At 39.0% G+C, this 22,085-nt stretch overlaps 1 protein-coding gene across 1 annotated transcript in view; it reads left to right on the top strand.

Moving 5' to 3' along the window:
* The window catches only part of Sema2a (Semaphorin 2a), a 1,147,864-nt gene that overhangs the window by 554,599 nt on the left and 571,180 nt on the right, over positions 1-22,085 (top strand). Inside the window, exon 2 of the mRNA XM_071589072.1 lies at positions 8,540-8,627. Within this exon, the coding sequence (XP_071445173.1) occupies positions 8,540-8,627 (88 nt within the window). The remainder of the gene's footprint in view (positions 1-8,539; positions 8,628-22,085) is intronic.

The following is a 22,085-nucleotide window of genomic DNA, read 5'->3' on the forward strand; positions in this document are numbered from 1 at the left end:
TCATCTCTTTGTGTTTCTCAAGTAATCATTCGTAGGTGGAAATTTATTGAAATATGCTCAAACGAATCCTTTAGTAGTTATCGTTTAAGATAATCGTTCGATAAAATTTTCTGTGAGATAAATCTCTTTGATGGCATGCACAAACGGGCTGTTGGCAGTGAAAATCTGAAAGGTATAGGTTAGAAGATCCAAGAGGGGCAGAAATCTACTTAGCCTAGATCCCATCGCCCGCTTTCTTCAAATGGAACAGCCTGTATCAATATGGAATGATTAGCATCGCCTAAGAACTCCCCCTCTCCAATATTCCGCGCATAATCGCAGTATTAGCTGTTTTAGAAACCCTATATAACCAACGTGTGAACAAAGGCTATTTTTACGGTGGTTTTGGTGAAGATTTTGAATTATATGCACCTAAAATTTACCCATTCCTTTGAATTGTTTCATTTGAATTTCATTGAATTCTTTATTGGCATCCCCGTTATCTTAGAATGGATTAAGGTGAACATTTTAGGATGTTGACGTAAATTTCCCCCCGGTAAAAATGACATTTAGAAGGAACTGGACGAAAAATAAACGTGATTCCACAGGCAAAAAAGAAAACTGTCCGCTTATTTTTTTATTCTTCTCTTATTGGTACAATTTCTTGAGAAAGAGCCTTTCCTTTGTAGAAGGTAGTCGAAAAAAGCAATAATCTTTATATGAAGCTGTCAATACTTACTTTGATTTGAAAAATGTGCTCATATCATTATCTTATTTAAATGCCTAGTTCAAATATTCGACGAATGTTTGTGCACTTTGATAAAATAGCTTTCAAGTAGTCTGAAACGTTTGCAAATCATAAATAAGGAGGTGATCTTGTAACTTTTCTTGCTAATGAAATATTTATTTAATCACTTTCCCTTTCGATGTATTATCATTATTTTTAGAAATTTCTATCGAAGAGGGTAAAATTTTCCCAGCAAAAAAGTGCTGGAATGAGCCCAGGAGGCATCATTAGGTAAACGGTGTTGGGCACTGTTCTGGTTAAGAGCCAAATTGGAATGGCGACAGCTGTGACGTTTAGTTTACCGCTCAAGATAGACATGCTATTAGAGAGAATGTCCCTTGGGTCTCGCCATTACCTAATCTTCTACGCTGACTCGAGATACATGTGGAGATTGGAAAAGTGACGCAGACACGGAGAATTTGATGGCACTAACTAAAGTGGTAACTGTGGGGAAGAGATTTATTGGGAAAGATAGGGAAAGAGAGAGGAGTCATCAACACTCTCTTAATCGTAAGATGGCATAAGTTCTAAATCAGGAGTGCCAAAGTGTCTCAAGGAGAAGATAGAACCAATAGGAAGAAGAAGGTTCTGCGCGAAGGCCTAAAGATATATAGACGATATGAAATTCAACGGGGATAAGAAAGGAATTGAAATGGAGGTAAGATAAAATACGTTGTACCATTGGGAATAAATTCCCTTAACCTCTTCGAGAGTTGGAGCAGAGGCCATAAATTAGATCCAAAATTACCCCCCACCAAAATGGACACAGAAAGCTGGTTGTGTTTAATGGTGAAAATTTCAAATATGTACCGTGCTGAATACTGTTAAAAGATCTCATTTCAATGCAATCACGAAATCTTTCGATGTTTTTGGCGTTCAATTTCTTTTCTGTGTTATTAATTTTTTGTTTATATATGCGTCGGCTTCCATTAATTTTCTTCTACTGATTTACACTCTAAATAGTGGCTTTAATGTTTAATTATTCTGAAAAGATCATGAAAGTATTAACCATGTTCCATTTATTTTAAACTGACTATGACTTTCACCATTGGGACTTAATTTTGGTTTCAGAGTTCCAATGACCGAATGACTCCAAAGCTTTGACAATAGTTTAAAAAGAGTTAAAGTATTCAGTAAGAACTCAAAAAGGTAAATTTGTAAAGGTATGTTTATTTAAAATTTCTTGCAATATAAAACCGAAAATAATATCTTGAATCTCATCATAACGTAATTTAAAATCCATACGCCAAATCCATTGCTGATAAGATCATGAATGAACAAGAGATAATATTTAACCTATGCCGCGTTATTGTACGTCTAAATTTGACTCTGGCATCTATCTAATCCTAATGTTAATTGTTTTCAGAAAATAGAATAAGAGCAGCGGCTCTTCATGAGATGGACAAAAATAAAAATGCATATGCAGATAATTTTATCAATGCCCATTTATCGTTATTAATATTTCGTAGATACAACCGGATGGTAAGGTTAAATAAAATATTTGTATTCTTAAACGTTTCCTCACGCTTCATTTTTTCGCTCTTATCGAATTGTATATCAATCGGTGTGGGGGTTTATCGTTTTGAGGCAGGTGGAGTTGAAAAATGAATGGGATAGAAATTCCTAAAGTCGATCGTCAGCGATTGAGGAAAGGAGAGATATATCGATTTCGTGGGAAAAAGAGACATGAGAGAACGATGGGATGTAAATAAAAAGGGACCTTTATACTCAGAAGATCAGCTCAAATAATTTTTAAGTTATATTTGCATTTTCAGCCTTTAACACCTTCCCTGTCTGGTTATACGGATTTCCTAATGCTCCTCAACTCGAAAATTCTCAGGCCTTAAGTCTGTGCGCAAAAGAGAATGACTATTCCCTGGATAAATAAATTTATTATTTTTTTCACACTAAAAACTTTATCATATTACTACCGGTTTCGACGCATAGGCGCCATCATAAGGTATATTTGTGTAATTTCTGGAGGCAATACTAAGTATATTTATTCTGTGATAATGAATTATGGGCAAATTAGAGCCTCAAACCATTGAATTCAGAATGACTATTATTTAATTTTAATAATTAAACTTATGTAGACAATTGCCTCATAGCTCGTAGTTTGACTTCATTTATGTTCTCAATTTCGGGCCTCGATTCGTCTATACATCTTTTTCCATTTCTGTGTTGGTGCATTATTTTTCAGGGTGGTGTATTCTTCCCATGTTCTTACCGTTCTATGAGATGATCTGCTGGCTTTATTGGAAACGTGGATGTAATCATCAACCAAACACCTATCCTTGAGCCTTAGTCATCTCAGTCTTTCCCAAGACGCTAAGGGATGATGGGAAACCATTTCTTATGTGTCGCGAGGAATTCTTAGTACCTTTGCTCGAATAGATACTCATGTTGGGGTGGAATCAATAACGCTGAATGAATAAATGAAATGGATATCCTTCTTTGCGGACGAAGGATGAAATATTGATGCCCCCTCAAGCTTACAGAATATTTTTATATCTTCCACACGCTTTCTCTACCTTTCTCTTTTCCTGTGCTGCATCATACCCTTCTCTTGTCTTCCCTTCATTTATTTCGAACTTGACCTCGGGTGCCCATTTCCCACGCGCAGTTTTCCTATTACTCTTCGCTATCCTTATCTTGTATTTATTTCTTCCTGCTGTCTTCACATATAACCTTCATTCGTCTCGTGGTAATCGAATTTATTTCCTATATTTTCCATTATTCCAAGGTCACATTCTTTTAACATTATTATTTTCCACGTTTAATGGCATCAATTTCTTCCTCCGTTCGCTTTCCTCCTTTCTTATGGTTTGCGTTTCTCCTTTGTGTATGGGTACTTTTTGCAATTTGAAATTTAAACTTCTGTTGAAACAGCAAGAGGAAAAAATATTTTATTCGTAAATGTTTTTGAGTTGTGATTTTCTTATTTTAGACGCACCTATGTTCACGCGTTTCCATTTTGCAACATGTATTAGTTAACGACAAATTATGTTACGAAGTTCCATGACGACAAATAGCACACCTTCTTCTACACCGGCAATAGAATTTTACGACGAATAATAACGACTTTTGACAATAAGACTTTAATCAGCACGTTAATTGATTTTTCCCACGTAAGGTCGCGCTTTGATTTCCAAATGTTAACACAAGGGTATGTCAGAATTGGAGCATATTTACATTATAGCTGTGGCCAAGTTAATTATTGGGTTCTTCTGATTCTAATGTAACAGCTTCAGTGTTCTTTAATTGCGCTTGAGAAGAGAAGGGAAAGTGAGTGTGACAAGGAGGAACTCCAACTGTCAGAATTTCCTTATTAACACCAAGAACTACTCGATTTATGCCTCATTTTTTTACTTTATTTTTTCGTTTATTTTCACCCCATTACTCGCTCCCTCCGCTACTATCTCCTATTACCCCATGCCGCCTTAACTCTCTGCCCCCCAACTCTCGTCCAAGCTCTTACTCAGTGGCATGCTTCTTTCTTTTTCCTTGTCCACCAGTTTCCTGTTCTTCTCTTCTCACTCTGTTCCTTTTCCTCCATAGTACACATCAACTCTCTCTCTCCCTTCCTCTCGCAAAAGAAGACTGACCCAACATAATTTTATCTTTCTTCTGATTGTTATATTCTCAAAGGCGGTCCGGTCTTCTTAAGAGCACGCATCTCCTTTCTCTGTCTCCCACTCCTAAAATCTTCCCATTTTTTATGGGCTCCGCAGCCCTCCACTTCCCTTTTCTGTCTCCCACTCTCCCTTCGTCTTTCTTTCTCTCAATCTCTCTCTTATTTTACGTCCTATTTCCCACTTTCAGTTTCTGCCCCACTCTAGCCGTCACCCCAGCATCTCAGCAACGAGATTGTATTTACTCCGCTACGCCGCACAGTCAACCTTCGAAATGGAATAGATTGTTTTCCTTATTTCGGGGAAGATGGGAACTTCGTTAATTTTCAAGAATATACGTACATATTTTCATTTTTTTATAAATATGTTATGTTGCTTTCCCAAAAGGGTTGAAAAAAGTCGATTTCGATATGACCTAAATGCTAAAACCTTTTTGTCGAAAATACCGTCTAAAGATTCAAGTTCAAATTTCTGGGTAGAATATTATTTATGTGTGTTTTACTGAGTATTATTTCGAATTTTCATGTCTGTACTACAGGAAAAAATTAACGAATATCATGAAAATATTTCATTCTGGCATAGAAAGATGGTGTTACACAGTTGGTCAAACATTGACACAATTGGTCCATGTATTTTATCCTCCATCAGTGTTATTACACGAGCACCTATTTTTCTGATTATCCTCAATAGTAAAAAAACGAGTGATTATGGATGTCAAAGTTTAAATTAAAAAGTTCTTTTTTATAATTTAATTAAAAATGTCACATTATTTTAGATTTTCTATATTTTGTCTATATAGACTATCTATTTTGCCTATATATTGTCTATATTGGTAATTTAAAGAATATACTCTAGCAAATTGTGGTAACTTTACTTGGTTCAAAGTAATGCAGTGTTGAATTAGTATTCTGCGCTATTATTTTACACAATTTAAGTAAATAATATTTCTTTCATTTAAATATGATCAACTAATCGTGTGTGAAAATTAAATCTGCTACTGCTTCACTGTAATTTTTGCCTGTTTCTTCATCAATATCTCCACGGATGTCCCTTAATTTTTTCAAGAAAACTTTCGCGTGATTATATATATTACTTGCAGGTCGGGGTAACCCAGCGGTGCGAGGAGATTCGGTTTTCAAAGGAGTTTCTCGATTAATTGGGGAAGATTATTTATGAATGAAAATTAATAATTTCTGTTCATTACTTATTTTATTAAAAGCATAAAATTAACGAAAATATATAAAGTGATCTCAAATTAGGCATATTTTAATATCATCTCAAGTAATATGTAGTCGTGTAGTATACCAATTATGCGACTATATATTTAACAGAATGATACTAGTATCGAATATGTGAAAATTAGTATTACAAAATAATAACCCTGAGCATAAGATTTAAATAAAGATATTGAACGCGTATGAAGCTTGAAGATTAAAGCATTTGTGTACAGAAATTTTAGGGATTAATTTTATATCCTGGAATCTGTACGTGATGTTGTTTTATCTCGAAAAGTCGCTAAGAATCTCCATTCTCAACCTTGATATCTACATCTACATAATACCCCGCAAGCCGCCGCAAGGGCGTGTGGCGGGGGGTGTTAGGTCACCAACCGTAAAAACGAAAAATACCACATGCAAAAAACAACACGGAAAATTACACCCCAGCAGCGCACACACTCATGCAAAACTCCCTCCATCCAATACTCATGCAAACACATACACCGCAAAACAACAAAAAACTGCACCCCAGGATACAGCACCAAAGCCATCCTACAACACGCAAGCCAGGACACAACAAGCAAGAATGTGAAACATCACTACCACATGAAAATGCACCACAAAACACTCAACCCCCCAAAGAGACAGTAAAAGGAAGGGAATTCGACCCAACGTTGCAGGTAGCAGGAATTTCCCCCCGCCGGGAGGGAAGAGGGTTGGATATGTGTTTGCATCAATTGTATCAGTACTCTCATGAAGGCTTTTTTTGAAAGGCTCGGTACAAGGCCAGGCAACGCAGGGATTGCCCGGTTCCCTGTAAATGCTGATAACTCCCTTGCAAAGGATTCTTACGAATCGGAGGCTGTTTGTACCCGTCGCTACTTCTTTTGAGACCTATAAACTACGCTCGTAACCTTCCTCACTTCTTAATTTTATCCTCCTCTTCCCAGACCCCCACTCATCTCCAGATAGGCGGGAGTTGGCTGGCTTCTTGGCGTACCGCCCCACCCCTGAATTCTCCACGCCGCCGAGCTGGTTGGTCTTTCTCGCCCGCAGCCCTGCCTTTTAGCTCCTTAGATACACCACAGCAACACCATTCCGCCACAGAGGCCGACTGGCACCAAGGCGCCTCACCGATTCCACTTTCTCGCCCTCCGCGACCATGAGGATGTCCTACGCACTCTTCGCTGTCCTCCATCTTGTTAACCGCTAGAACCGCTGGGGAACGTAAATTTTTCCTCACACACCATTCATTTTATTGCTTACTTTCATGATTCCCTCTCCGGCCCCTCCTCTAATCTCCTCGCTCTCCCTTCTATCTCTATCTCTATCTAGTATCTATCTCCCTCTCTCTTTTGCTGTATTACTCCTTCCATCTCCTCATAGTGGTGGTCTTGTTTTTCTACACATTTGCGTCACTTTCTCTTGAAGACCCCTTCCCTTTTCCTCCCTCTCTCTCTCTCATTTAATGAGGGCTTATCTTCTTAGATAAGAAGAGGAGAATCTTATTTCCGTGCGCCATTTACAGGCCTTTATTAAAGGAAGTTAGCTACCAAATTAAGGCGAAGAGTATTATTTTTAGCGGAGTTTAATGGAAGTTGGTTCCTGATTACGCCGTCTTCACAAATAAAACTTTAGGCAGCGATTCTAAAGAATTTCGCCTTGGGAACTATATTATCCCTATGTGCTAACGGCATCTTAATTAGTGCAACGTAGAAATCACCGAATTTAGATTCAAACAACTGTACTAGAACTTCGAATTATGTTTCAACCAATAGTCCTTTGCTTAGTTAAAAGTATTATTATACTTTTTGACCGTAAAATGTTTTCTCTACGGATATTTTAGCTTGGAATTTATCGCGCACCTTTTCGCTGTCCATCCAAATGATGCATCCGAGTGTGAATCATCGGGAAATCACCAAGGGGTTGGGAATTCCTATGATGTGGTTTCTGCTCTAATTAGCTGTGGCTCGCCGTGTAAGCCATACTAATGCTACCAACATTTTTTATGTTACGCAGTGCAATTTATTATGAGCAGAGTTATAAGGTAAATTTAACCGAAAACAGTACCTTCTGTTTCAGTGTTATGATATATTTTGGCCGTGAAGTCCCTCGCTTTTAAGATGGATGTCATAATTTGCGATTTGTACACGTGCATTCGAAAAAGGATACTCCTCTTAATTTCAGGTAAATATATTTCATGGAATAATTTGAACTACTCCTGAATGAATATGGTAAAACGCCTCATCCCTTGGTCTTTCTCTTCGTCCTTTCCGGACCCCTACCTTCAGTATCTGGTTTCAAGCCTCCCAAGTCTCCTTGCACTAGTATGCCTGTGACGATGTGTTTCTTCAACATTTGAATTAATATCTCTTACACATTCAAATGAATTCGCACGCGTATCTCTCATGCTTGAAATTAGCTTAAAACTTTGGATATTACTTATCACGAGAGAAAATAACTGGAAAGTAAAATTTCCTGAATTTCTCTTCAAATGTTATGCATGAGAAATGTTAGAAGTATTGTAGATCTTGAAATTAGAGAGAGAGAGGGAGAGAGAAGGGTGAAAATCCAATTTTAAACAAAAGATAATGTGCCTAACACTTTCAGCCTTCCCCTCGTAGAATTGTTTGATGCCCATATTAAATGAGTTTGTAATTTTCCGCGGACTTTTCCAAAGAGAACTTGTTTTAGTTAGTTCAAATAATGAAAAATGATTTATTAGAATAAGATTTATGTGGTACAAATTTAAGGTATATACCGAGAATCACTCAGTAACTGAGTGGCTTTGATTACCCACCTAGTTTATATCATGAGTTCCATTGTCATGCAATTACACGTACAAGTGCTATATCATTGTTCGTATGCTAATTTACCATGAAAACATTTATTTATCTTTACTTATGTGTCATGTTTCGTTCCAGATCATGTCCGAGAATTCACCTGTGGGAAGATGTACTACCGAACCTTCTACCTGGATGAGACGCGGGATACGCTCTACGTCGGTGCAATGTGAGTACCGTTCAGAAATTTAGTTATTTCAGTTTATTTTCGTGGTAAAATTTCTATGATATGTTGCTTGAGATTTAGTTTGCTTACTTCACTAGTTAATAGGAAGTTATTGTATCTGAGATATTTTAAAATTTCATTTTAGGCTTCCCTGTGTGAAACTCATGAAATACGGAAAAAAAATGAAAATGTTTATGAATTCCACTGATGGAATTCACAAAATTGTAATTTTTCTTTCGGTAAAACCGTTTCATTATATTTTGGTTAAAACACTTCCTATAAATAATAACTTATGACTTCAGCATAATAATTTACATTTCTCCTTTTTGATAATACGGAAAGAATAAGACTTTATTACTCGTATAAGAAATATAATCCTGAACTTGTAATATTTTATTTTTTCAAATAACTTACTTTAAATTAAATGAAGAATACAATGTATCTTTCCACTGTCCTTCATTTACGTACAACCAGTTTCAACGCTCAAGCGTCATCATCAGGTACATAATAAAGGACAGTGGAAAGATATATTGTATTCTTCATTTAATTAAGATGAATTTCCACAAAGTTGAGCCGGAAACAATTGAAAACTTACTTTTATACTCGGATTCTCAATGGCGCGCGGTGATACAAAGTCCTGATTAGTTACCCTGAATGCAAACATGAAAATTCATTGCACTCAGAAAAAAAGCACTTGAAACCTAAACGGTTACAAATATGGGATATGTTTTAGAGTTCTTGGCCGTATATACTCCAGGAATTCGTAACATATTGAGCTACTCATCTAACATGCGCGAATCTCACGTTTAAGTAACTTATTAGTACCAACTGTTTGTTAGGTATTTGTTATTTATTCATTTATTGTCTTTAATGGGGCGAGTTTTAGACTTCATAGACATTTTTCCACCTAGCCCCTAAACATTACATTACGAAAACTTAAACTTACTTATTGAAATGTAAAGAAATAATTGACTTTTTAATTGTTACAAAGTCAATTATTTCATTACATTCCAATATATTATGCAAATTCCATAAAGTTACGCCTGAGACAACAAATTTTAAGCTTACTTAATTGACACCTTAGAGGGGTTTATATGGGTGGAGAGAAATAGTTACAGAGTAGGAATAACAGGACTTGAAAATTTTATTTATTACATCTTTAAATACTTCCTTTTAAAATGCTTGAGCTGAAAATTAAACTCATTAAGAGACCAAGAGTCTTACACAACGGAAAGGGGCGTGGGAGCGTGAAGTCCATTCTTGCATTGAAAGAAGCCATTGGCGATTTCACGCTTTTTCAAAAAAAGCATTGTTAATTAATACCGAGGAAGACCTCGGGGCCATGGCGTCACAATTATTCCATAATCCAACCGATTAACCTTCCACCGAGCAAATCACCCGCCTCAGTTAGTAATCATGTTCCAAACTGTGTGTACCCCTCAGATCAAACTACCGAACATGTATCCCTCTGGATTATACTTACAAATATATTTGATTTAAAATATATGAGCATTGCTATTATCTCTTATATCAATTAACGTTTGAAGTTGTCGTACTATAAATTTAAAAACGACGAAGTTGTTGCTGTCACAGTTCTATTATTTGAAGGTCATCTTTGATTAGTTATATAAGAACCTGAATACAACACCCAGATGTTGAAACGAGGTTTTTGTTTGCAAGAAGTAGTGGATAATACATTTTTTTTCTTTTCTGGTTTTAAAGGTAGTGCTAATCAAATCATATAAGTACATGAATCTTTCTAAAATCAAACGATATAAATTTGCATTCGATGCATTATGTGAATACTGACGTGAGATTCTATTTCTTTGCAGTTTTGCTCCACATTTTTCTACGAATTTAAAATAATTTTATGAACATGTCTAAGATGCCACTAGAAATTAAATAAAAGAATAGTCTTGCTATCTAATACCTACGTCTGTACTTAAGTTACTCATGAACGGGGCTGATTTACGAGACACAATTAGAAGGCTTAGTTGAATTAAAAGGTCGGTCAATGACGGTTTTTCGGCACTAAGACATAAGGCCTTAAAGACTGTTGCATGAGGCAATAAGTCTTTTAAAGGAAATAGTAATACAAGGAGAATATGTTTTGGCCATCTTTGGCAAAACTTGGCCCGATTTTACGACGTAGGCCCCAGGATGAATAAGAGTTTAAGATAAAGAACTCCCGATTATACATTACAACGCAACAATTTCAGAGTGTAAAAGTAATTCCCCTTGACTGGGTTTCGACGAATGATTTTTACATCCTGAAATTGTGGCACTTTAATGCATATTAGCGAAATGACTCCGTCAAAAGTTACTGTCGTGGCATCTTCCGCAGTTTCTTGGAATATCGCAAGTATGCAATTATAACTAAATACAATACATTTATCCGATTATTTAAAAGAAGAAAAATATGCTGGTTTGTTGATGTGAGCGTATGACATCATATCATTTTTGAGATTCAATTATAATCCTTTCAAAGGAAAGATTGTGTCATTCGGGATAGTTGAATGCCCCTCGTCCAAATATCGAATTATGACCTCACGATTACATCTATTTTCCCACGGGTATCCTTAAACTCAAATTCTATTCTTAATATGTGATTTTATTTAATAATCCCCTTGAGCATTTGTCTCAAACCATTTGAGACAAGATTTGAAATGTCCTCATTTAGGGAGATGGGATTTGCTGTATTATCTCCCCTTGGAATTGTAACTAGAAATGTTTCCTTTTCAGTAAGCTCCTGTCTTCATTCCTACCATTTACCGTTTTAAGAGTTTACTTTCGCCGCTTGAGGTGAAAAACTGATTCACATTTGTTGGGTAATTATCCCGTGGGCACACAAACCCCTTCCCAAGGGAATGCCTCCCCTCTTATCTCACCGATCCCACCACCCGCGATATTTCCTCGCTTTAGCTTCCCTTTGTGCCTATTTTGTTGGCATAGGTACGTACATCCGACACTCAAAGGCGTAGCGAGAGTGCCTTGAGCATCTGGCTGGCTCGGAGGTTTTTTTTTTCTTAGGATTTCACCGCGCGTCGTTTTCTCCTATGCATCTTGGCTTTTCCTGCTCTCCCTCATCCTCGCGGACCACCTTAGTTTTCCTTCTCGCCCATCCCCTTGTTCCTTAATATTTTTTTTGTTCTGTTTCCAATCCTCTCCCCTTGCTGTTCCGTCTCATCCCTCTCCCCCCCACCACCTCAAGTCTTTCTATAGTTTCCATTAGTGCGCTACCACCGCTCGAGTAAGTTGTTTGAACAGCTTCTTCCACCGCTACTTTTTCACTCACCTCACCCTCAACGCTCTTCTCCCGCGAGCAGCCGCCGTTTTCTTCTTCCGAGACCAGGCGCCCCCTTCTCACGCCCCCTCCCTTCCCCGTCCCAACCTCCCTCCATCTCGCCCTCCCGTTTTGCTCACTCACACCATCTTAACCGTCAAAAATCCCTTCTTGATTTCCCTCGTCCCAATCCTTCGGGATTATTTTCGCTGCGAAAATCGAGAAGAACAAACGAGATCCCCAGTTGGTTGGTCTTCCGTCCCCTCACTTCCTCAAGCTCCCTACCCCCGCTACCATTCCATGCCACCCCCCCCCCCTTTGCCATCTTTTCCTCTTCCCCACCACTCCCCATTCTCTCTCGTGTTCTCTGTTGACTCTAGTTGTAATGGTTCCATTCGGGTCCGCTCCTCTCCCCCTCCCCCCTTGTATTCTCCGCCTGCTTCTTTTCCATTTTCCCCTTCCATCCCTTCGAACCTCATTCCGATGACGCTCTCCGAGTTTTTCTTTCATCACTCTAAAACTAACCTCGTCGAGGCACCATCGAAAATTGTCGTCAAACGCTTCCAGATGCGGAGGCTTAGTTCCTGTGGGCAGTCAAAGCGAAAAATAAGGAAAATTATGGGATAACTTAATTATCAAATTTAAAAAGAGGCGAAGCTATTGAATTGCAGTTAAAAGCTGATTTTCTGCGTAATATTTTGGAGAGTGATCTATACCTTGAAGGTAATGCCGGAAATTTTTCATCAGCAGAATATTAGAATTTGGAAACGTGGTACGCATTTCCATTATCATTGAGGAATCATTTGAGGCTAGTTTTAGTTTTTGTTCAACGTGAACACGTGACATGAAATGTTTTAGTGTTGTCAGAAAATGGCTAAATGTTTTGAAATATTCACTGACCACGGTATTAGGCGAGCATATTTTCATAAAGTTTCGCCTTCAATGGAACGTGGAACAGTAAACGAGAATGCACATGGTTGTTGACCTTACTGTTAAATGTAAATGAGACCGTTGAACGCTGAGGGCTGACGTATTATGCAGTTTTGCCAGAATAAATTTTTGTCTAAATATTTTCTGCAATTTTGCGGAGTCCAGTTAAGAATCCTTTGCTCGAATTTCTTCTTGGTTTGTAATGCATTTAAGGTATTTTGCGGAGAATTTCCTAATTCCCAGAAATTAGCCAGGAAAATGTAAGTTAATTTACCATTAGCAAAGGTAGTTAATTTATCTGAGCTAATCATAATGCATCGAACTCTCGAGACGAAACCATCACCTATCTCTTTGCCCCACATATATATATATATATATATATATATATATATATATATATATATATATATATATATATATATATATATATATATATGGTTACTTTCTGGCTAAGCATCCCAAATAGAAATAAAAAGGATAATGGACTAAATGCCCGCAAAGATGTCAATTTCTTGGAGTATGAGTCAGATATATCAACTTGGGAGCAGTTTTATCAAACAGAAAGAAGTGTGAGTCTTTGATTTAGACGATTTAGAGGATTTATTCAAACCAAATCGGCACCATTATGAATGATATTTTACTCTTTAACTTGAGACAGCATATCTAAGGTCATAAACACGAGAAAATCAATTTATCCGGTCGAAGTATCTTTTTAAATTATAAATATGAACTGTTACCATCATCACCATCAGTACTCTTTATTTTATCAAATTAATAATATCTGCTGATTTACGTCTGTATAGAAATAATTTGAAATTATAATAACGGACAAGTGATTGAATCAGCGGGTATATGTTTTCCTCCTTCACGCTTGACAGCTTTAAGTAGCAATTGAAAACACTTTTGTCATTCTTGTTTCTTTTTTCTGGCGTGCTTCAGAGAAACCCCGAAGGACAGAGACGAAATTGAAACAAAGTTTCTCATTATATGCATTTGAAGAGGCCCTTCAAAAAGTTGACACAGATTAGATAAATGCTGTTCTCCGGCCTCATTGTTGATTATCCCCCAATTTTCCCGGATGGAAGTCATTTCATGCAGACACTCGCGGAACAAATTTTATACCCAAAGCGTCTCTCTCTCTCTCTTATTTCACTTTTGTCTCGTTATTTTTTTCCCGCGGTCTCAGCGTCGACGAATTTTCCGGCAACATGGCAGCCCGCGAGATGCTAAAAAATATTTTGACGCTTTTTGCCGTTCAATTTCCACATTAAAATAAATGAGTTGAAGCAGGAAGTGAGAGAGAGTAAATTTGGGGGAGAGAATCAAGGGAAAAGAAAGGAAGGGGTCCAAGGGAGGTTGATGGCGAAAAAGCGCTTTTTGCGAGGACCTACACGGTTGAGTTGTAGGAAAAGGAAGAGGTGAAAAAGCGTAATGCATAATTTTGCACGATGTGATTTGGCGCTAGATTTTCCTCCAAAACTAACCCTCCTTCCAGTTACTATTTTTATACATACTTCCTGTATTTCAAATTATGCTATGGACGTAATCCTGAAAATCAAATAAAAGGACAATGGAATACAATAAATCGCGTCCACGAAGACGTCGAAATATTTTGGAATTAATTAATTCAGCTATAAAATTATAAGCCATTAATGTTACATAGACAGTAAGGGGGAAATGACGTCATGTAAATGAAACATAAAAAACAGAGCATTAATACAGTCGGGAGAAAAATATTATATGCGTAAAAATTGGATATCTAAGCAATTTTTTAAATGTAAATAAACTGTTTCATTAGCTTTTAATCTTATTTTATCATAAAAACATATGTTTATGTAAATTACCTGCATAAAAGTAAATACTATGTTTGGCAAGTTAGTGGTACAAGTGAATTATTAAGAAAGGAACATATGTGTATTAAGTGGAGGTTGGTTTGTGCTGTAATGCTTTGTAGGATTCGAATCCCTTCTCTCTTTTCTCTAAATCCCTCCGCCTCTCCATTCTCCATACCTTCAGATTGGCAATAAAGAAACCCCAAGTGAATACCCAACCACCCTACCTCAGCTTCTCCGCCTTTCCATCCTCGCTCCCTGCCAACCGCGTCGTTCTGACAGACAGACCGACAGACTTCCATCCCTGCGTAGTCAGGCCTTCCCACTCCTCTGAAGCCCAAACTCACCACGTGCCTACCGTACCCCCCCTTCCCCCAACTAACCAAGCGTTTGCTTTCCCTCCCCCACTACCATCACCACCACGCTCCCTCCCTCTTCCTTTTTTCTTAGAGCAAAAAAATGGGGAACGCACTTCTCCTGTCTCCCGACCACCCCCTCCCCACCAAACCACCTCGCCATTTCCATACGACGCCCCTCTGCCCCTCGACCATCCCCTCTTCCTTCTCTCTTGTCTCTCCCTTCTTCCCGCCAACCGTGAAATCCTTACCCCACCGTCCTCCACTCACTGCTTCCCTCTCTCTCTGTCCCCACCCCCATCGTGCTCCGCTCTCTTAATTTCCCCCTCTCACCCACGCCGTACCACCAACTCCCCGAAAACTCTCCCCCTCCCTCCTCCCCCTATCGCCTTGTTTCCGTCCGTTCCCGTATCCTTAGTCATTTAGCGGCGCGTGGAAGAGGAGAGGGCGGGGGAAGTCGGTGGGGAGCGAAGTTTTCTCCTCGATTCCTCTCTCCACGGCCCGCCATTCCATTCCTCTTCTTCCCAACCCACCTCCTCTCCTCTTTCGCCATGGTTACATGTGCCTGGGTGGGTGGGAGACGGGATGGGATCTTGCAAAAGGAAATGCGGGAATGCTAGAGGAGAAACGGCTTAGCGGTGTGGGAGGGGAGTTGGTGGGATTGGGGACTGGCGTTGGCTAGGGTTACGGGATGCGATGGGTACCAGGGGATAACTGGGAAGGGGGTGTTGGGTGGCATGGGAATTGAGTGATATGGTGAAGAAGGAAGGGTGCGGAGAGGGGGGCCGTTTTCTCGTGGAGGGAGTTGAGTGATCCTTGTTTTGTTTGTCAAAATGGCGTCAGCTGCAAAAACCGCCCCGAACATATTCTGCTTCCGTAGATAGAATCATCTTGTTGAGTACTCACGAGTAGAAAAAAATTATTTTCGTGTATTTGCTACGGCATAGAAATTATTTCCTGGGTTCAATTATCTGTTGCCTCCCTTATCTAAACTTATTTACTCTCTCGACATAGCCATTTAAATGTTTCAATTATGAACGCCATCTAATATCGCTCTTCTACGGTTCTTTACTTTCCCTCTATCCCCAGGAATAATCTCTCCATTCGACATAAGCTTTTCCATATAGCATATTATATTTGGCACATTCTAGCCATATGAAAAATATTCTGATCAGTTTTGGAAAATATTAATCTTTTTTAAGACCTCAATCAGCTGGTGATACCTGTTGTGAAGCTTTGGATTCATAAGATTGAAAAGTAGTTTGTCGCAGTAAAATTTCTCGAGACGATTTCAAAAGTCTGAAAAAAGACCACATGTAGTGTACCCTGGCAAGAGGATAAGATCACTGTTAATGGTAAATATATCTCAAAATGATCGTAATTGCATTCGAGGCCTATTATATCAAAAAATTCTGCGGCTCCCTTTCGCATTGTTTTGTTGGACTGGGAGACCATCTCTGTTCTTTTAACTATTATCTTCAGGCTCCCCATCTGCCTTCACCACACTTCACTTCTCACCCTCAGAGCCCCCCCCTTTCTTCGGTCTTAAAGATGGTGATTGCAATGCCAGCAGTTTCAACAAAATTCATCGGCGCGAGTGACACGGTTGGTGTTATCGCTACGTCCCTGTGAAAGCTTTCGCGACAAAAATTTACGCCATCGGCTCACATCATTGGACCCCTCGAATTGTGTTGCAGGTGCATCCTACGTCTTCCTGCGGAAGAAGCATGTTGATGCGTTTGATCATTCCTCCTGCGTATTTTAGATGGAGAGGTTTCATTCAACGGGCGACTGCCTGCGTCTGCTACTCGATCGTTTCGAGAGCAGTCAGGAGGCAGACGCTTCGGAGGATGGAGTGTTGTTGAAAGGTACATTTCTACCTCAGAGCATGACTTTTCGTTTTGGGAACTAGGAACTGCCCCTTGACGGTGAAGCGTGAGTCGGTATTTTAGGCCGCGCGTCCAGCCCTTGCGAGTGGCCACGGAGGTACAAAACATGAACATCCCCGTCCCCATACCCTATTCCTTATGGTGAAGTACATGTATGTTTGCGCCGAAGCGGAAAACATGTAATCAGTCCATTATAAGGAAACACATTAAACCAATAAATATTTGCAAATTCGACGATATTAGTTAAGGCTAGTAAAATAATGGGATATCCATACTCAAGGACTTTGTTGTGTTTCTCTCTTTCCAAACTTTTCTGTTAGCAACTGTTTCTTTGAAAGGCAAACGAGTGCAAATGAAATGTGATCGCGGTCTCTGTCTGTAAAATAATTTTAACAACAACATACATGTATTAGAGCATGTATATACACATCTATAAATACTTGTTTTTCTGTCCTGTATTTCTTTAATCACGTCTAGTAAAAGTTGGAGAATGACTATCATAAATTAGGACCATTTGCGATATTCTCTCTTTGAAGTAACTCCATCAGTTAACAGATACTCTTACTTCTTCTTCGTTTCTGTGTGATGTGGCTAAAAAAAAGACATCTCGTGAGTGGAGAAACGCTTGAATGCAATTATTTGCGACTCTCCCACCGCAAGTTGCAAAATATAGTGCGATCTTGCCCTTCGAACTTGGCGCTCGCCATCGGATTTTGTGATTTTGGCTATCATCGTGTATGCATTATCCCCGACTCTACTTTATGGTGCAGCAGTCTGATCCCAAATCGCATCCTAAATTTGATTCCCTTCCAATTCTGGGACATTAATATTCCGTTTCTTATTCGGCGCGACTTTATTTAGCCACCACTTACTCCCCAGTTAACTCATTCTTCCGAGATCATTTTTCCACAATTTCTCCGCTCCCCCCTTCCGTAGTTCGAACATCCACCGACCAACCAGCCAGCGGCCCCAACAAGCGTCCATCACCCTCCCCTCGGTCCTCCAACCCTCCCGCCCTCTCACGTTAACCCCCCTACACTCCCCTCTCACCCGTCATTCCTCTTCTCCCATTTCCTGTCTCAATTATTCCATCCCGACCTCCCAATTCCGGGCGCTGAAGTTCCGCCTCCCTCTCCCCTCCCTCCACCCCGCACGTACCCTTTTGTGCACCCATTCCATCCCCCGCCCAGCCTTCCCCCTCTTCTCTCTATCATCCCGACACCATGGTGGGGGCATGCCCGTTAATATGCTGGGGAGGAATTCAGATCAAAGGAGAGTTCGAGGAAAAAAAGTCCGGTGCGTAATTTAATGACACTTTTCTCATCACCTTCTCTCCGAGCTGGAAGCCTCGTTCCTTCTCCTCTCACTCCCTCAGAAATCCTCCCACCCCCATATTCATCATCTTTCTCACTCCCTCTTTTATCCTTCCCATCTCTCTTAATCGCCATCGCTCTCTTTCGTAATCACGTTCTCTCCCACCCTTATTCTAGTTCTCATAATAACCACATCTTCCCCAAGCCATTTCTCTCCTTACCAATTTTACACGTTATTTATTTATTCCTTCCAGTTTTTCGTTTTTGTTCTCTCAATATTTTTGAAAAACAGATGCCGCAGTTGTTATGCATGCCTGCAAATGTTGATGATTTTGTCTACGTTAAGGATGACAAACAAATGTAATGAATAATTTCACATTAGGATTTTTTATCATGAGAGGCATGCGCTATTTAAAAAATTTTAGCTGCGAAATAAGGATATCGGTAGAAAAAATATTTTACCACAAATTATGTATGTGTTATGAAAACTCTTCTCAAGATATAACTAGTAGTAATTCTATGCAACTTCACGAATGCCACTATTTTTTCGTGCACATAGTTGGCGATCTTTTTGTCGTAATCAGATTTTTGCTCGTTATCTGACCAACGAAGCTCTCAGATAATTCCTCGGTGATTTGAATTTAATTTTCATCATTGCCAGCATTTCGTATGACAAAGGAATGCATTGAAAATCGGCGATTACCAATATGAAAATTTAATTATTATTTAATCAGGATGATGATGCAATGCAATATTTGTTTTTTGCTTGTTTAATTTTGTTGATGCTTAGTCACTGGCTTTCTTTGCCTGTATTTTGTGAAAATGTCATTAATATCGTGGCGAATGGCAGATATATTGAGTATAATAACCCAGCGAAAGAATAATGAGTAGCAATTTGCTGTACATATAAATTTGTATCGCACCTTTACTTCCCTATCAAAATAATAATCGTTCTATTCAGTCTGTATAATTCCAAAGCATGACTTCCTAAAAGAAATAAATTGAAATGCTTTAGCGATTTTAGAACTTCTAATTTTTATCTCAATTCCACCTTTAGCTATGAATTGGTGATTGTTTTTGCCGCAAAGGTGCGTTCTTTCCCGCAAAGTAAAGCCATGAAATTTAATTTTTTTCAGAGGTTTGATTAAAAAGGATTATGCTATTCGAGGAAAGATACCTGTATCATGGGAAATTGGATGAAAAGTTTTCTGTTACTCTTAATGTTACACCACTCTCCTAGGTTTTTTATCATCAATGTTTTTTTTCATGTTTGCGTGCAGATTTATGGGAGAAGATCATATTGCTTGGGAAAATGATTAAACATGGTGCTTCAAGTATATGAGGTAACACGTCAATTCCTTGAAGTACATTCTTCATATGTAATCGTAGGTGTTACTGGTATTTTAATGAGGTTTAAGTTTTCCTTCGTTTGATACGGGGAGATGTGCAAAAATATTAAATAGTTAAAATTTATTAATTAGCGATTTCAGCTCAACTGTTTATGATTTTGAATAAAATTATCTTCTATTGCGTTTTATTTGCCTCGTTGGACAAAAACATATGGGTTCCTCCTCCAGTGGGAGTGCACCTCGGTAGCGATACGTCTCGAATCCCATCCTGAATGATCCAACGCGGACTTGCGTTTGAAATAATCCATCATCCGCAGCAAATCACTCCACAAGAAATCTGCCGCCAGCCAAATGTGGAAAATATGAATTACATGTCTCAAAACTGGCGGATTTCATCTAACATATACGTATCTCGCGGGTATTTTATGTCGCGTCCAGGTTCTCATTTGAAGAATGACCCCGTTTTTATTTTTCTCATTCTCTGCCTCTCACTTCCCGTGCTGTTTTCACTTCCAGCCTCCCCAGTCTACTCGCCAGCATCCCAGGTGCCCCTCGTGAGGATTTTCCTCATCTTCGCCATTTCAGTCTCTCGCTCTTTTTTTTTGCACATCTCTCGGTCTCCCCCCTCACCTCCTCCTGACACTGCGCGGGATATTTTTTTTACCATCGGACGGTGCTCCAGCCGTATGAAATAATAAACAACGTGATGTTCATTTAATTGTTGCTCCCAACCTTGGCCAAAGGGATGCAAATTTCCCCCCCCCCTAAAATATTGACGAATTGGTCATTTTTTTTCGAATTATCAAATTCAGTGTTTGTTCTGGAAAATGGAAGTTTTCTCTTTCATCACAGAGAGCGAACAAATACGCACGTAGCTCGGTTCGGGTATTATTTATTTAAACGTTGTGCCGAAATGTTGAAGAAATATATTTGCATGGATTCCACTTGAAAATGTATTTGCAAAAAAATAATTCTTTGATTTTTCTCATTTTCTAATTTTTGTTTTATTATTAATATTTGCTATCATAGCATTTCTTTCACCCTTTGGTAATGGAACAACGTGCACATACAAATGGATGTATTTTCCATAACCAAGCGGCTTTAATCTCAAAATTGCCCCGATGAATTACATTTCAGTTAATTACATCTATCATAAATGATTAATCAAGATAGAATTAGTCATTTTTCGCAACTCGCGACTTTCCCATTTTATGGGGTGAATTTTATTTTGGTATATCTGGGCATAAAAATGATAATTAAATTCTTTTCCATTAATTAATCAGTTTTCACGGAGGTGACATTTCTCCGAAATGCTTTGAGTAAACTATTTAAAATGCATTCATTGGCATATGAGCTACTTTTTAAAAATCTCAATGAAATCTTCAGGGCGGAAAGTGTAAATAAATGTACAGTAAATAGGTGTTTTTTCCTAAAATATAAGAGTATTAGTTGAATGACCAACTATTGATACTAATATGAACCTCTGAGCCTTGAATGGTTAGCAAAGAAGATTGGTTCTCATGAAGAAATAAGCTCGGTGAGAAATTATCATTATGTTAACATCAATCGCGAACCCGATGGTTAATGCATAGGAGTTTGCAGTGAGTAGTAATTCAAGTATGGGGTAGTGAAAAAAGGGTCTGTGCTTTAATTTTTTGTGACTGCATAGCATCAGCGTAATTCAGGTTATTTTATTTCCCTATCTTGGCATATTTCCACCACACTCTTGCCAAGCGTAATGCATTATTCATTCCTCATGAACGGAGAAGATTTTTTCCCCTCTGCCTTAAGCTACGGCTCCCTGCCCCTTGGTTCGATCAGAAAAATATACGTACTTGAACGGAAACGCAGATAACTGAAACAGCCCGAAAAAAAACATGGCATCCCAAGAAGGAGGAGGAACTCGTCGGCCGTCCCTCCTTGCAAAATGGTCATAAATGTCTCGCCCCTACCGTTGTATCGCCTTCTGCTATTTGGAACTGGAGAAGGAGGAAAGCATAAGGTTGTACAGGGGACGTCCAGTGGGCGGCCATAAGTAGCATCCTTAATGGCCCCCCGTAATATCAGAAGCTTCGGAAGTAGGGGGGAAGGAAGTTAGGTTTTTGGGCCGGAGTGGTGGAAGGAGGGGCTTAAGACGAAGGCATTGGAAGGGGGAGGTTTTGAGAGAAGAGGTAAAGAGAGGGGGAGAGAGAAATTTAAAAGTAAAGGGAGATGGAAATTGTGGGTTGGGGGAGGGGAGTAGTATGGAAACTGAATGCGGTGGGATGCGGGTGGAGGGAGAAGAGTGGGCGTGTGTATTGGCGAGGAGTTCGGTGGTGGACAGTTTGGAATGACTTCCTCGAGAGTTTCCCCATTTGAATCGTGTCATTGACGATAAAATAGGAGAATACATTCGTTCGCGGTGGAAAATAATATATTAAAGATATTAGATGATTTCTGTCGTTGGAAATTATGCGGGAAGTATAATCGAGAGTTCTTCAAATAATGAAAGCCCTCCCACATTTAAAAA

Source organism: Hetaerina americana, unplaced genomic scaffold (assembly GCF_022747635.1).
Source record: "Hetaerina americana unplaced genomic scaffold, ioHetAmer1.1.p SCAF_32, whole genome shotgun sequence".
Lineage (NCBI taxonomy): Eukaryota > Metazoa > Arthropoda > Insecta > Odonata > Calopterygidae > Hetaerina > Hetaerina americana.